This window comes from Dermacentor albipictus, chromosome 8 (genome assembly GCF_038994185.2).
Source record: "Dermacentor albipictus isolate Rhodes 1998 colony chromosome 8, USDA_Dalb.pri_finalv2, whole genome shotgun sequence".
NCBI lineage: Eukaryota > Metazoa > Arthropoda > Arachnida > Ixodida > Ixodidae > Dermacentor > Dermacentor albipictus.
The window spans coordinates 98662283-98676218 of record NC_091828.1 but is presented as its reverse complement, the minus strand read 5'-3'; the positions used below and the strand labels follow the sequence as shown (position 1 = coordinate 98676218).

The following is a 13936-nucleotide window of genomic DNA, read 5'->3' as shown; positions in this document are numbered from 1 at the left end:
GCAATAAGAAGAATGCATTCCTGCGTTTGACTAAAAAAAGAAAGAGAAGACATGTACATATTGAATCTTACGTTTCAAAGATACATGCTACAATATGAAGATACATTAGAATCTCAATATTGTGAGCCTCAATTTAATGAAGTTTGTGATTTAACAGTTTTTTGCTGCAAGTACATCTTCATTATGTTGAGTACTTCGTTATGTTCACTGTACTTATAAAATGCTTTTAGTAACATACTCTCTCCTTTTACTGCTAAAAATTGCTTCTGATTTAGAAGTTTTGTTAGTTTCTTTTGTGTTTTCCACAGATACGGCTGTGGGTATGGACACAAGTATATTGACAGTCCCTCTAATGTGCTGCGCTGTTGTACAATTCCAATGAATTGAAAGGGAGCCTAACAGGCAGGGAGCAGATACTTTGAATTGGTATTTGTATTGGTAGCTTGGTATTGCTAAATTGCACTCCTATATAATCACAAAATGGTTGTTTGAACTGTGAGGGCCTGGCAAGCTTGAAAGGATGCAGAAATTGGCCGACAGGTGGCACCCGCTTGCACCCGTGCCATTTCGCCATGGCGTTGTGAATTCTGGAAAGCAACTCTCTGTTCTACCTGTCTGCCAGTAAAGAGAGAGAGAGAAATTTATTTACAGAAAGGCAGAGAGGTCGGCCTGAACTATAACTTGCTCTGGCCTGCTACTTTACACTGGGAAAAAGGGACGGGGAGGGAAAGGGCTGATGAATGATGATGATGGTATAAGGAAGAGATGCGTATATACAAATTACAGAGTTGTGGCATCTCTAAAGCCGTGCGTCCAGCCCAGTGGCCTGGAGAAAAGCTATAGCGGCCTATTGCTCGTGGCATGCTTTGCAGATTGCTGAGCGCATGTCTTGGCATAGGGATAGGAACAGTGTCGCGCCTCACTTGACATGTCAGGTGTCAAGTTGTGCAAGATCTTACTAAAGTGATCTTATTTTTGAATGCCATCGAGAATACCGTCCCTGGTCTCGCAAGCCACCGTCGTCACCACCGTATGGCAGCGTGCGTGCATGCAGTCACCGCCTATCATGGCAAGCTGCGCCCTTTCCAGCATAAAAGAAGAAAAAAGGCAGTCAAAGCACAAGCACAAACAAGGCATCCTGTGTACTCGTACAGTAGTTTCAGCTAGCAAAGAGGTACAAGGTTAGTTCCTCATTGACACTCTAGGCCTAGGAGTTGAGAATGTTTGACTTGCCATGTGGGGACTTCCTTTTTTTTTTTTCTTTTTTGATGGGCTTTCCTGCAATATCTCTAGTGTGAACTTTGCCTCTCGTGTCTGTGAGAGCTGCCCCGGTCATAGGGGCTATGGGGTTGCGCTACCGAGCTCGGATATAACAAAGCAAATATGTAATTTTTCTTGCGAATATCAGTTTCCAACGAATGTCAAATATAGAGTATTTTGATGTCAGACTGTTACTTAGTTTCAGCAAATTTTACCCGTAATTTACCAGGACAGCCAGAGTTAAACCACCTGCACTCAAAGAAAAGGTACAGCTGCTGTAATTAAACAATCCCCTCAGCCTCCCCAATTTAATCTAACTGACCAGTATGAATACCTTCCGCTGATGTGACTTGCAGGCAAAGAGGAGGTGAAGAACCTGGTCGTTTTCGACTTCCCGGCATCGCCGCGCGAGTTCTCCCAGCTGCTGCGGCAGACGGCACCAACCCTGAAGGTGACCAAGGTGTACACCTACCTGACCAGCGCCCAGGGGCGCCATGCCCCGGGTCTCGCCGACCTGCTGAGGAGTGCAGAGCTGGAGCCAAACGAGAAGCTCGTCTCGCTGGAGGAGTGGGCAAAGTCCGCCGCCGAAGGAAAAGGTAGGCGGACACCTGCCGACTTTTACGGCTTTATTGTGCGGTGCCCGAGTTTTAGGGCTTGCATTATTGTCGTATTGACACGAACGACGTGGCTGCCAACTCTCCCGAAGGTTGTGTAAAGTTTATGGATTTGAGCTGGTTCTACGGTTTTACAATTGTTTTAGGTTTCGTGAAGAATAAAATTTTAACAGAAATAAAGGCACAGAACTCCAGCCAAAACGTTTCTTTGAGAACCCGATGTTTTGGATTCGGATCTGCTATTTCTGGAGTGAGATGGCAAGAGGCGCAAATTTGTGGTGATGAGACGCATGCACTGAGACCTTGCACAATTCTTGGGAAGTAGACGGCTGGGAGTGTTCGCAACATGCAATTGTTGTTTCCCAGCATTTTGTAAATGTTCCAAGACTCCAAACAAAAGTGTCTCTGGTGGTTGTTTTCCAAGACAATGGTGCCATTGGGGCTAATGAGGTGCTCAAGTGTTCCTTTTTTTTTTTTTTTAGTCGTGTTGCATTCAAAAGGGCTGGGATACATGAATCTCTCATCAGCAACACTGCAGCTGAGTAGCTGCAGCAGCCGTTGCAACGGGGCACTGAAACAGTGGTCTCACCCTCTGCATTGCTGCTGAGCCCTAGGCTGCTAATTTTATGCTAATTAAGGCAATGACATCATGATCTGTGCCTACTAGGTTAAATTTTGCTAATTAGATTCTTGACTGAATTAGGTAAGATGGACAGAAAGGCTGGGCATCCAGCTCTCTTGAACTTCAATGCTTTAAAACATGGCTTTGGAACAACCCATTTGCACAGAGTGGCATTTGAAACCCCTTGTCAAAGGCAGTGCCTTGCGGTGTATCATTCTAAGGATTTCGCCGCGCATCTGGTAATTTCCTCCACCCACAGCCACAGCGGGCGTCAAGGGAGCAAACTGGAACAAGCCTGCCGGCCACCGCTTGGCTGCCAAGTACAGACGGCGAGGCACGAAAATCATGCAAGCTCGTATTCACAAAATGGTGGTGGCAGTCTGATAATGCGTTGTAATTCTGAACTGGTGGCTCCTTTCCTAACAAGTGTGGTCCAGTCTTCGAGGAGACACTTAAAAGACACTAAAAGTTGTAATAAGGCAGATATAGCAGCAACAGTTCACTTTTATCGGAAAAAGAAAATCGGGCCTGGTACCAATCGTCAGGCACGCAACTGTCTGTGCACATTGTCTACACGCCTTTGTGTTGTGGCTGTAATTAATGGCAGGCTAGTGTATAGTGGTGCTTCGTTTTGCAGTATCTTCGGCTGGTCGTTACTAAGCACTCTGACACGACTCCATATCCAGCTGGTTCAAATGGAGCACTCGAAACGTGTTCGTCTGTTTCCGTTTGGCGATCAGATCCAGTCGAGAGTTCTCGCTGAGTTCCGATCGTGTGATGCCCGCCATTTCCGTTCATTGAAGGGCTAAAGCAGAAGTCTACATTTTTCTCGGGCCTGTTTTGCAATTGCATAATAGCGGAAGTTGCCCATGGATCCGTTTCCGTCGCCCTAGGCTTGCTTGGCCGAGGCCCTCTTTGACTCGGATGGAGAGTGGCTCCAGATCGGCCTGCTCCGATGCAGAGCCTTGGAGTGAACAGCCGAAGGTGCCGTTAGAGTGCACCGTACTGCGCGTTCCCGCGTGTTCTGCTGAAAACATTGTGCGTTCCTGCTAAGATGTTATGGTAGCAGCCTAGTAGCTGACGGAAACACATGATGGGAAGGCATGTGTGTAAGCATGGATAGAAGTAGAGTGGCAAGGACATCACAAACATGAACTGTCAAATAAAGGCAGAGCAGTAGCAGTTTCAGGTAACAGTCGGCATTGTACTTGTCCTTGTCGTTACACTTGTGTCCACATCTTGCACGACTGCTTTTTCATATGCCATGAATCCCTTCCGGCTTGAACTTTCAGTCGTTCCGAGTGAAGCAAGCTCTGCCACTCTCATTATTGCTTTAACTGAACTGTCCCAATTGCTTTTTCTGTTTCAACTATGTAAGATACATTGCTGTGCTACTCTTTACAGGTGTCCAAATCTGAATACAGCCCCTGTAGGAAAAGATGTGTGTGTGTGTGCATGTGTTTATGTGTGTGGAGGCAAATTGGGAGTAATCAGTTACAAAACATTGCTCGAACCAACATCTTAGACGTCAGACAGGGAGAGGCAAAAAAAAATATATATATATATATAGTAATAAAATCTGTATTCCTGTTTCACTTGAGTGAACTTCAGCTCAAAGAAATGACTTAGGGTCTTTTGGAGTTCGTTAGAATGTTTTCACCGCAGCCTAGAGTTCCAGTTTGAAATCAAGTAGTATAGACAAAAGACATGTTCGACTGAGTGAGAAAATTTTTAGAGGTGCAGGGACAAAAAGGACGACAAAAAAGGTAGAGCGCTGGGGAAAATAAACATTTTCTAATGTGAAATTGTGCCGATGCATCACTTTGGTCAAATAGACAGACGCAGGCTATGCCACTTGAGGCAGAAAGTTGGGCTGGTAGGATTTCAGACAGGCATGTCCCAGCGCTCTAGAACATGTCTTTGTCTAAATTCCAACCAGCCCAACTTTCTGCCTCAAGTGGCATAGCCGCATGTTTAATTTTAATTTTTTTCTTTGATGGTTGCATTGAAGGGTACAGCATTTCTCAAAGATGTACAGCCCATTGAGCACATGATTGAGGCTTACTCGGGTTTTCATTAGTGGGTCTTCTTTAGCATCTCCCAATTTTCAAGCCTATGGCCACAGGTAGGCAGCTTTGGTAATAAAGAGTGGGCCATACACTTTTGACAATGGCTGTATAAATGTTACTTCATGTTTGCTTTAGGAGGGTGCTTTTTTTTGCCTGTTATTGACTCTATAATAACTGTGTGTGCTCCTGTTTCTGCTTGCAATGTTTTCAAGCAAGTGTCCACTCTCCAAGCAAGTGTCCACTTAAATAGAGAGATAACACAACGAATTAGGCCACACCATTGTGACATCACTGCTGCCACTTGCCTTTTTTTTTTGTGTGCTTGTCACTCTTCATTCATCCACAGCCAAGTCAGACCCCGCTATGAGGAGAAACATCTCAGCAGTGGCAAGTGCTCGTCATAGCAGCTCCAATTCTGCACAAAAGCTGGCTGTTTCACGTTTAGTTTTTATAGATGTATGAGTCAAGCATTTTTCCTGTCACTTTTTGACCATAGGGTTGAAAGAAATCTTTCGTTCGTGTTGGGATGAATGCTTAACGAGGTGCTTCTCTTTAGTGTGCATGAGTAGTTATGCTGCATAGAGCTAACAACGCACACCCGAAGAAGTGCGTTCACACACGCAACAAGTGGCCCGTCATTGTTTGTGTGTATGTGGGATTGTTTATTCGTTTGTGTTGTTCTACAGCATCGTGACCGAAAAGCTGGTCGTCACGCGGCCCTTTCGCCAAACGCTTACGCGCCACGGCGCCAACTTTTCTGCCGCAGGTCCCCCGTTGCCGACGGGCAAGGAGGGCGGCGGCGGCGACGACGAGGACAAGGACGAAGACGAGTCGGACAGCTCGTCGGACGACGACCGGCGGCACGGGCGCGGCGGCAGCAGCCACCGGGACCGCGACCGGGACCGCGGCGGCGACCGCGGGGGCGACCGCGACCGGGAACGCAAGCGGTCCTACTCGCGCAGCCGGTCGCGTAGCCGCTCGTCGGACGAGGACTACCGGAGCTCCTCGAAGCGCAGCCGGCGCAGCGGCGGCGGGAGCCGCTGGGGCGACGACGACCGCGACCGGGGCGACCGAGGCCACCGGCGCGGCGGCCGCGGAGGCTTCAGGGGCCGCGGCGGAGGAGGGTTCCGCGACGACTACGGCGGAGGCCGAGGGGGCGGGCGCGGTTTCGGCCGCGGGGGCCGCGGAGGCTTCGGCGACCGCGGAGGGGGCAGGGGAGGCTACGGCGACCGCGGGGGTGGGCGTGGCGGCTACGGCGACCGAGGAGGAGGCCGGGGAGGCGGCGGCTACGGCGACCGCGGTGGAGGTCGCGGTGGCTACGGAGACAGGGGCGGCGGCCGGAGTGGTTACGGGGACAGGGATAGGGACAGGGGTGGTGACGACTACGAGGGAGGAGGCGGCCGCGGCGGCGGCCGGGGTGGCCGTGGTGGTTACGGATACGGTGACCGGGGAGGCGGACGAGGCAGTTACGGGGACCGAGGAGGCAGGGGAGGCTACAGGGACAGGGGCAGCGACGACGAGCAAGGAGGAGGTGGCGGTGGTGGTTCGCGGGGCTACGGCGGCGGAGGAGGCGGCGGCTACGGCGAGCGTAGCAACGGCGGCGGTGGTGGGCGCTGGGATGACCGTGAAAGCGAAGGTGGTGGCGGCGGCAGGGGAGGCGGCCGCGATGGCGGATACGGCGGCAGGGGCGGCGGCGGCCGCGACAGCGGATACGGCGGCAGGGGAGGCGGCCGCGACAGCGGATATGGCGGCAGGAGCAGCGGCTTCGACGACCAGCGCGGCGGTGGGGACGGCTACGAACAGCAGGGGGGCGGCGGTGGCGGAAGAGGGGGCGGCGGCTACGGTGGGTCAGGGGGTTACGGCCAGTCCGGAGGCGCCAGCCAAAGCCAAGGAGGCGGTGGCGGCTACGGAGACTGGAGCGCCCAGCAGCAGTCACAAGGCGGAGCCGCCTCGTCGCCCACAGGTTTGCAGCAGACCCTTCAGCAGATGGCTGCTGGCTCGCAAAACACGGGGTACTTTACCAGACAACCGCGTACAGGTGATGGCGGTGCTGGGCCAAAGTCTCAAGGTGGTGGCGGCGGCGGCGGTTCGTCGCGGTTTGGACCTGGCGGCGGCGGGTCCGGAAGCCTGCAGCAACAGCAGTCGGGTCCTCAGGGAGCCACTGCAGGCGCCTACGGCGCGTACATGCAGAATGCATACGGTCAGCAGCGGCAAGACTCTCAGCAGCAGCAACAACAGCAGCAGAAAGGTGGTGGTGGTGGCGGGTACCCAGCAGCCTTTGCACAGCAGCAGGCGCAGTACATGGCCCAGCAAGGCGGCTACTCTACGGCCGCTGGTCAGCAGCAACAGGCCGGCTATGGAGGAAGTGCCAGCAGCCAAGCCTACAGCACCACTTACCCGACCACCGCCTATCAGACGGCCGCCGCACAGCAGAAGCAAGGAGCAGCAGCTGGGCCAGGCGGTGGTGGTGCAGCCGCCTACCAGACGGCGCAGCAGCAGCAGTCACAGTACAACAGCTACAGCACCCAGTTTGCAGGCAACGCAGCTGCCGGAGGCCAGTTCTACCGTTCAGGGAACCAGTAGAGAGGGAAATGAGAAAGCTCTACAACAACCACCAACCACCACAGCCATCGTTACCATCACGAGCCCTCACTACACACATTATTCATGGAGGGTTGTCGACAGATTTCACATCACTATATCTTTTTTGTTTTTCTCTCCCCCTTTTCATATGTTCCTCCTCATGCCAATGTTATAGATGCCCATATGAATGAGTTGTGGTCTTGAAGCAAAGCTGGCTCCGTCTTTGTGTGTAGCTTTGTGGGGAAGCTGAAGAAGACAAAGAAAAGACTTAAAAATTTATTTGTCGTGATTTTATGTCTCGTTTTTATATGCAAGCGCCTCACTTTGTGTCACCCTTTGTCGTCCCTCGCCATCGCAACGGGCGCCTGCTGGTGGCCGTTGCCTACCCACTTTTGTGGGGCTGTTGTTGGTCTAGGTTACCATCACACGTTTTGTTGTTTTCAATTGTCTTTCCCTTTTCCCAGATTTTCCACTTTGTTCGATGAGTCAGTTTTCCCCATTTCCTTACCCGCCTCTGCCTGCCTGCGCGACGATCCTTGCATGTCTTCTGCTGCTATCACCACCACTGTGTGGTGCAGGATGTGGCCCACTTTGGCGTCTCTTGTTGGCGGGGTGTAAACGGTTTCACGCCGTGGAGTTCACACCTTCGGAAGAGCCCAGCAACTCTTTTCTGCCCGTTTGAAGAGCTCCTACTTGTTGTTCTGTGTACATACCCGGCTCACCGATTTCATCAGACGCCCTCATTGGCCACCATTGTTCTCATTGTGGGGCGTAAGGGAGAAGCGTGCAGTCTTCGTGTGCCAGCCAGAGATGTTGACATGGTTCGTGCACTTTTATTTTTTGGTTTGCTTGTTGGGTCGTGGCATTCGGTGTTTCTTGATCATTCTCTTTGTTGTTTAGACTTGTTTGGCATGAATAAGTTGTAGAATGTCTTCTTTTTTTTTTGCATTGTTTACTGATAAGAAGAGCCTTGCATGTCCATTGCGGATAGAGAGGCTGCATCGCAGAAGAGGTGGGAGTGATTTGGATCGAATTTTGTAGGCGCATGTATGCTACGTGCACGTGCGTGTGTGCACGTCGATGGGTTTGTTTTTTTCTGAACTTGGAATAAATGACTCTCGAGTTGTCACCATTCCATACACATGCGTTATTATCGCTTCCTCTCCCTTCATTGTCGGCGTCTGTTGGTCGCAGCAAAATGCAAGTTGGAGACAAGACGGCGGATTTGTATGCTGAGCAATTGCTGCAGTTCAACTGTGAATAAAGACACTGCTCATCGAAGTTTCTTTTTGGATCTGAATATTTTGTTGAGGCATGAACAGTCCGCTTTTACCCGCCGCGGTTGCTCAGTGGCTGTGGTGTTGGGCTGCTGAGCACGAGGTCGCGGGATCGAATCCCGGCCGCGGCGGCCGCATTTCGATGGGGGCGAAATGCGAAAACACCCGTGTACTTAGATTTAGGTGCACGTTAAAGAACCCCAGGTGGTCGAAATTTCCGGAGTCCCCCACTACGGCGTGCCTCAAAGTGGTTTTGCACGTAAAACACGATTTTTTGACTGGTCGCTTTGAGGGAAGTGACGTCGCCGAGTGCAAGACGGCATGCTGCGGCCGGCTGGCACTTTCTCTCTAGCACTCGGTCAGGTACATTTTTGATTCATTTTCTGCTAAAACGGCACACAAAAAGCTGTTTTAGCTTTATAATTACACTGAACCAAGTTTTGTTTAACTATGAAAACTTGTTTTTGCATGTACAATTATAGGATACGTAAAAAGTATTAGTGGGCCGCTAAAGTTTGAGGACAGACGACAAGATTCGCGCTCACTTTGAAACAGTTGGTCGTCTGTTCTTGCCTTTCTTCCCTTCGTCGTGCATTGTAGGTGTATAAAGATGCAATTTGCGTGAATGGAAACGAAAATTTTGCTTTAAGAACACGTTATTTGTGTAGCCATATCCGCGTTTTGGACGAAGCCTCTTTCAACACCAGCCTCGCAGACATGCACCGTCATTCCCATGACGGCACGGCGCCCCATAAGAAACTCCCATAGACGGTGGCGCCAGATTTCTCTCCAGGTTTTATATTGAGGAACTCTATGGCCATCGGGGAAATGCACGTGGCTATGGTGTATGCGTGCATTTAAGATGTTGAAGCTTTATCCTATCATTTGAACATGACAGAAAGCATGTTTCTTTTGCAGACCAGAAGACCGAACCTCAACAGGCGGCCGACTATTTCTGTTGCGCGTGCGCACCTACACATGCTCGTCTGCAGAGCAACGGACGCGGTCGACGCGCAAGCGCAGACACAAAACTGTGTCGTCTGGTGTGACCGCGCACGCGCAGACGGGCACGAACGCAGAAGAACGCGCGGGTCGTTGCAGACGATATCTGACGGTCGTTTTGCGCGATGGCCGTTTGTTTACCGGAGCAAGGTCACGTGCCTCGGTGCCGAACGGAATGCGTCGTCGCTCATTTTTCACATTTTCACACGGCAGCGCCTCTGGCGCTCTATTCTTTGGGTAGTGTTTTGCGACTACCGGCTCACACTGGAGCCGGAAAGAGCGTCGAGGCACGTGACCTCGCCACCGTTAACTGGACTCTACGGGGGTGCTCGCGTGAGCCCGAGTCCCGCTCCGAAATTTCAACAGCCAAAGGGGATATTTTTGCTTTTTCGTTAGTCAACAATATAAGGTCCGGGTAGGCAAAAACCACTCGCACTCTGCGCGGAGGTCCCACTGGCGCGGTTTTTTTTTTTTTCTACTGGCCGAGGCTTCAGTGACTTCTCGCAGGCTGCTGCAGGGACTGTTACTCCAGGTTTTTCCTTTCTTTATTTCTTTGATGCCCTGTGTGGTTGCTTAGTGGGTATGGTGTTGGGCTGCTGCAGTACGAAGTCGCGCGATCGAATCCCGACGACTGCGGCCGCATTTCGATGGTGAAATGCGAGAAAACACCCGTGTACTTTCCGCGCACGTTAAAAGAACTCCAGGTGGCACATATTATTCTGGAGTGTCTCACACCCTCCCCACTACGATGTGCCTCATTATCAGATCGTGGTTTTCGCGCATAAAACCCCATAATTTTTACAGTGAAGCTGTTAAGGGCTACTTTACCCATGTTGCGTACTCCAGGGTAGCGTTTCGTACTGCTGCCGAGTTGTAGCGACGCCTGTTTATCGAAGCTCGACCGACGTTACTATTGAATAGCGTGGCGTTGTCGGGCTGCAGGTGTCCGGTAGACCATGGCGACCGGGCAAGGACGAGACGATTTATGGTGCGAAACTTTCGCGGTTTATTCAAAGGTTGGTGAAAGATGAGAAGAGCATGAAGTGATTCAAAGTACATTTCGGAGCCCCTTAAATGGGCTCTGTACAATCCTGGGAGGGCTCTTGCTTCCGTCGACGTCACGTGACCGGCACAGAGTCGGATTGGCGGAAAGAGGGCCCCGCCTCCGGTTATACCACGTCTCTGGTGGTACCGAGCCTCCTGGAATTCTAGACGCTTGTCCGTTTCTTTTGCGCCTTGCTGGTTCGTGGAAGTTCTGTAGAATGGCCGTTCGAGGAAAGGGTACCTCTAAAGTCGCACATACACACACACAAAAGAGGCCTGTACACACTGCGTGGCTTCCGCCAGACCGGCAGACACTTGAAGTGGTCATGGCAAATTAGGTAGTCACGCTTCATTTCGACGAGGCATGGTGGGTGAAGGTCGGGTGAGAGAAACTCCTTTCTGCACGATGTGCGGGATGCCACCTGTGGCAGAAGTCACGCCTCATTTCGACAAAGAAGGTGGGGTGAGAGAAAGTCCTTTCTGCACGAGGTGCTGGACGCCAACCGTAGCAGAAGTCGCGCCTCATTTCGACGAGGCATGGTTAGAGGTGGTCGGTTAAGATTCCTTTCTGCACGTGGTGCGAGACGCCAACCGTAACAGCGCCTCCGGCGGGGGAGGAAGGTCCCGACGCGTAGGGGGCAGCAGGCGCTGTGCGAGGGATCGGCGTTTCAGTAGCAGAATTCCCCTTAGAGGTGACGAACCCTTAGTTGGTAGCTGGTAGATTCCTGGAAGTTGTCATCAGTCGTCGTGGCGCTCTTGCGACTTTTCTCCCTGGTCCGGTCCGGTGAAATTGGTCTTGCAAGCAGGTCTCGCAACTTTTCGTCTCCTGCATGGGCAAGCAATCACCCCAGAACAGTGCCGGACCCACAACCACAAAGCAGCGAGCACAAGGCCACCCTTCTCCAAGACACACCAGGCTTAAAAAAAAAAAAAAACCCGCTACACCTTTCCCATTCCTTACTCGCGTCACTCCCCCCTGAACACCAAAAACAGTCATTTCCTGAAAGCGTTAAGACGTGGTTATTAAAATCAGCTAACAATCGGCTACACTTCGAAAAAAAAACAACAACGTATGAACGAACGTAAAAATGCCTTGGAAACTCGGGTGAGCATGAGGTTTTCGTTACTCTAGGGGAAACGACTCAAACCGTCGGCATTGCCGTCAAGCTTACCCTTGTTGTAGCGAATATCGAAGCTGTGCTGTTGAAGAGCCAAGCTCCAACGCAAAAGACGACCGTTTTTCGTAGACATGGACTGCAGCCATGTGAGGGGACAGTGGTTAGTCTATATGGTGAATCTTGAACCAGCGATATAGCAAGCTAGCTTCTGCACCGCCCATACTATGCGGGCGCATTCCTTTTATGATGCACAGTATGCTTCCTCACGAACTGAAAGCTTTCTACTGGAGTGCAGTACAGGGTATTCGTTCTCGTTATCTCTCTTTTGACAGAGCACCACCCCCATACCCCTGTCGCTGGCATCACACTGAAGAATGAATGGCTTAGAGTAGTCGGGCGCGTTCAACACTGGCTGACTAGTGCATTCTTCAGCATACTAAAAGCCTTTTCTTTTGCGTCATCCCACTTTACCGTTTGTGGTTCTGTTTGTCTCAGAGCATCCGTTAAAGAACTCGCAATCTCGGAATACCGCGGGATATATCTTTGGCAATAACCCGCCAAGCCAAGAAATGATCTGATGTCCTGCTTGGTGCGTGGTTGCGGGAAGTTGTCTATTGCGGTCAGTTTAACCTCGGAAGGCCGACGATGACCTTGCCCTATCACATGACCTAGATAAGCTACCTCTGCGCGACCTAATTGGCATTTGGGAGCCTTAACAGTTAAGTTGGCCTCTCGTAGACGACACAGCACGGTTCGCAGGTGTTGCATATGGTCCGCCCGTGATGAAGAAAAGATTGCTATGTCATCGAGATACGGAAGTGCAAAGTCCTCCATTCCTCGTAGCACCTGGTCCATAAGGCTAGAGAAGCAATATGGCGCATTCTTTAATCCAAAGCTCAGGACTATCGTCCGAAAAGTTCCCATCGGGGAAATAAACGCCGCAAGCCTGCTTGCCATCTCGGTCAATGGAACCTGCCAGTATCCTCTGACTAAATCGAGCGTAGATTTGAAATTAGCACTGCTCACTGTTTCAAGCCTTTACTCGATATGCGGTATTGGATAAGTCTGGTCCTTCGTGATTAAAATGAGCCTGCGGTAGTCGATACGAGGTCGCGGCTCCTTTCCTGGGACCTCAGCTAAGATAAGAGGCGAGGTATAATCACTCTCTCCTGGCTCGATTACACATAGCTTCAACATCTTTTTTATTTCAGCGGCCATGACTTCACGCTGACGAGGTGAAACGCGATAAGCTTTCGAACGAAGTGGGTCCGATGAGGTTAACTCGATGTCGTGAACGATCGCAGTGGTCCTGCCCAGTATGTCTGAAAATACGTCTTTAAATTCAAACACGAGTTCCCTCAGTTCGGCCCTTTGAGTAGGATTCAACTCCGCCTGTTCTTGTCAATGGTCTCGTGCATGTCTTTTGCCTCCGTCACTGCTGTTAACTCCGGAAAGTCGACAGGCACTTCCTCAGGTTGGTTAAGGGACATGTTCACTATGGCCTTCTTCTGCCGGTAGGGTTTAAGTAGATTGTTATGGTACACTTTGGGGAGGGGGGGGGGGGGTGTCCTTCGTTTTCCCGGTACCGTGATTACGTAGTTTGTTTCAGATAATTTCTGAATTATGTCAACTTCGGTCCTTCCCATTGAACCTCTAGTTTGTTTTTCAACGAGGGTTTCAGGACCATTACCTTTTCCCCAACTTCAAAGCGTCGCGTGCGAGCCGTCCTGTCATAGTAATGCTTGGCATTGCTTTGTGCCTTACGCATTTCCTGCTCAGCAATAATTGTGGCAGGGCTTACGTTCAACAACTTTCTCCTGCATTCTGCCTCTCGAGTCATTTCAGGCCCCGGCGCTTGCGTGACCTCTTCCTTAGATGGTGCACTTTCCGCATTATCCTCTATGGGGCTGTCCTGTTTGGTGCTGGTTGACGTATCCTCCGTCAAACCTGTCTCCTCCATCACTAAACATTCGTACGCTACCTTGGCCGCGCGCTCCCTTGCCTCGGAACGAGTTAGGGCTTGTACTGTTCCCTCACTAAACCCGATTCCCCTGCGTCGTAGCAAATCCTCGGATTTGTTAGAAAACAAATACGGATACTGCGGCGGGAGATGTGCCGAGACGGCGGCTTCAGTGTCCGTTACTCCAAAAGGGCCTTCGATACGAATCTTGGCCACAGGGATACAAACACTGGAGGCCTCTACGGCTTGCCTTATCGAAGCACATTCTCCCGTGAACTGGCCTTCCTCTACGTGCGACGGATGCACCACGTCCACTGTGGGTACCGAGTCGCGAAGCACTCTACACGATTTGCCGTTTACCACGAGGTCTCGAATGTATGGTTCTAG

General features: G+C 51.1%; 1 protein-coding gene across 4 annotated transcripts in view; it reads left to right on the top strand.

Annotated features, from left to right (window-relative positions):
* Positions 1-8429, top strand: part of LOC139048887 (uncharacterized PE-PGRS family protein PE_PGRS54-like) — a 52372-nt gene extending 43943 nt beyond the window's left edge. For 3 of the 4 annotated variants that reach the window (XM_070523805.1, XM_070523803.1, XM_070523804.1), the window contains exons 13-14: positions 1617-1856; positions 5332-8429. In XM_070523805.1, the coding sequence (XP_070379906.1) occupies positions 1617-1856; positions 5332-7148 (2057 nt within the window). In that variant the 3' untranslated portion in view covers positions 7149-8429. The remainder of the gene's footprint in view (positions 1-1616; positions 1857-5331) is intronic. The other variant, XM_070523802.1, reaches the window with a different exon arrangement.
* Positions 8430-13936: the final 5507 nt, after the last annotated feature.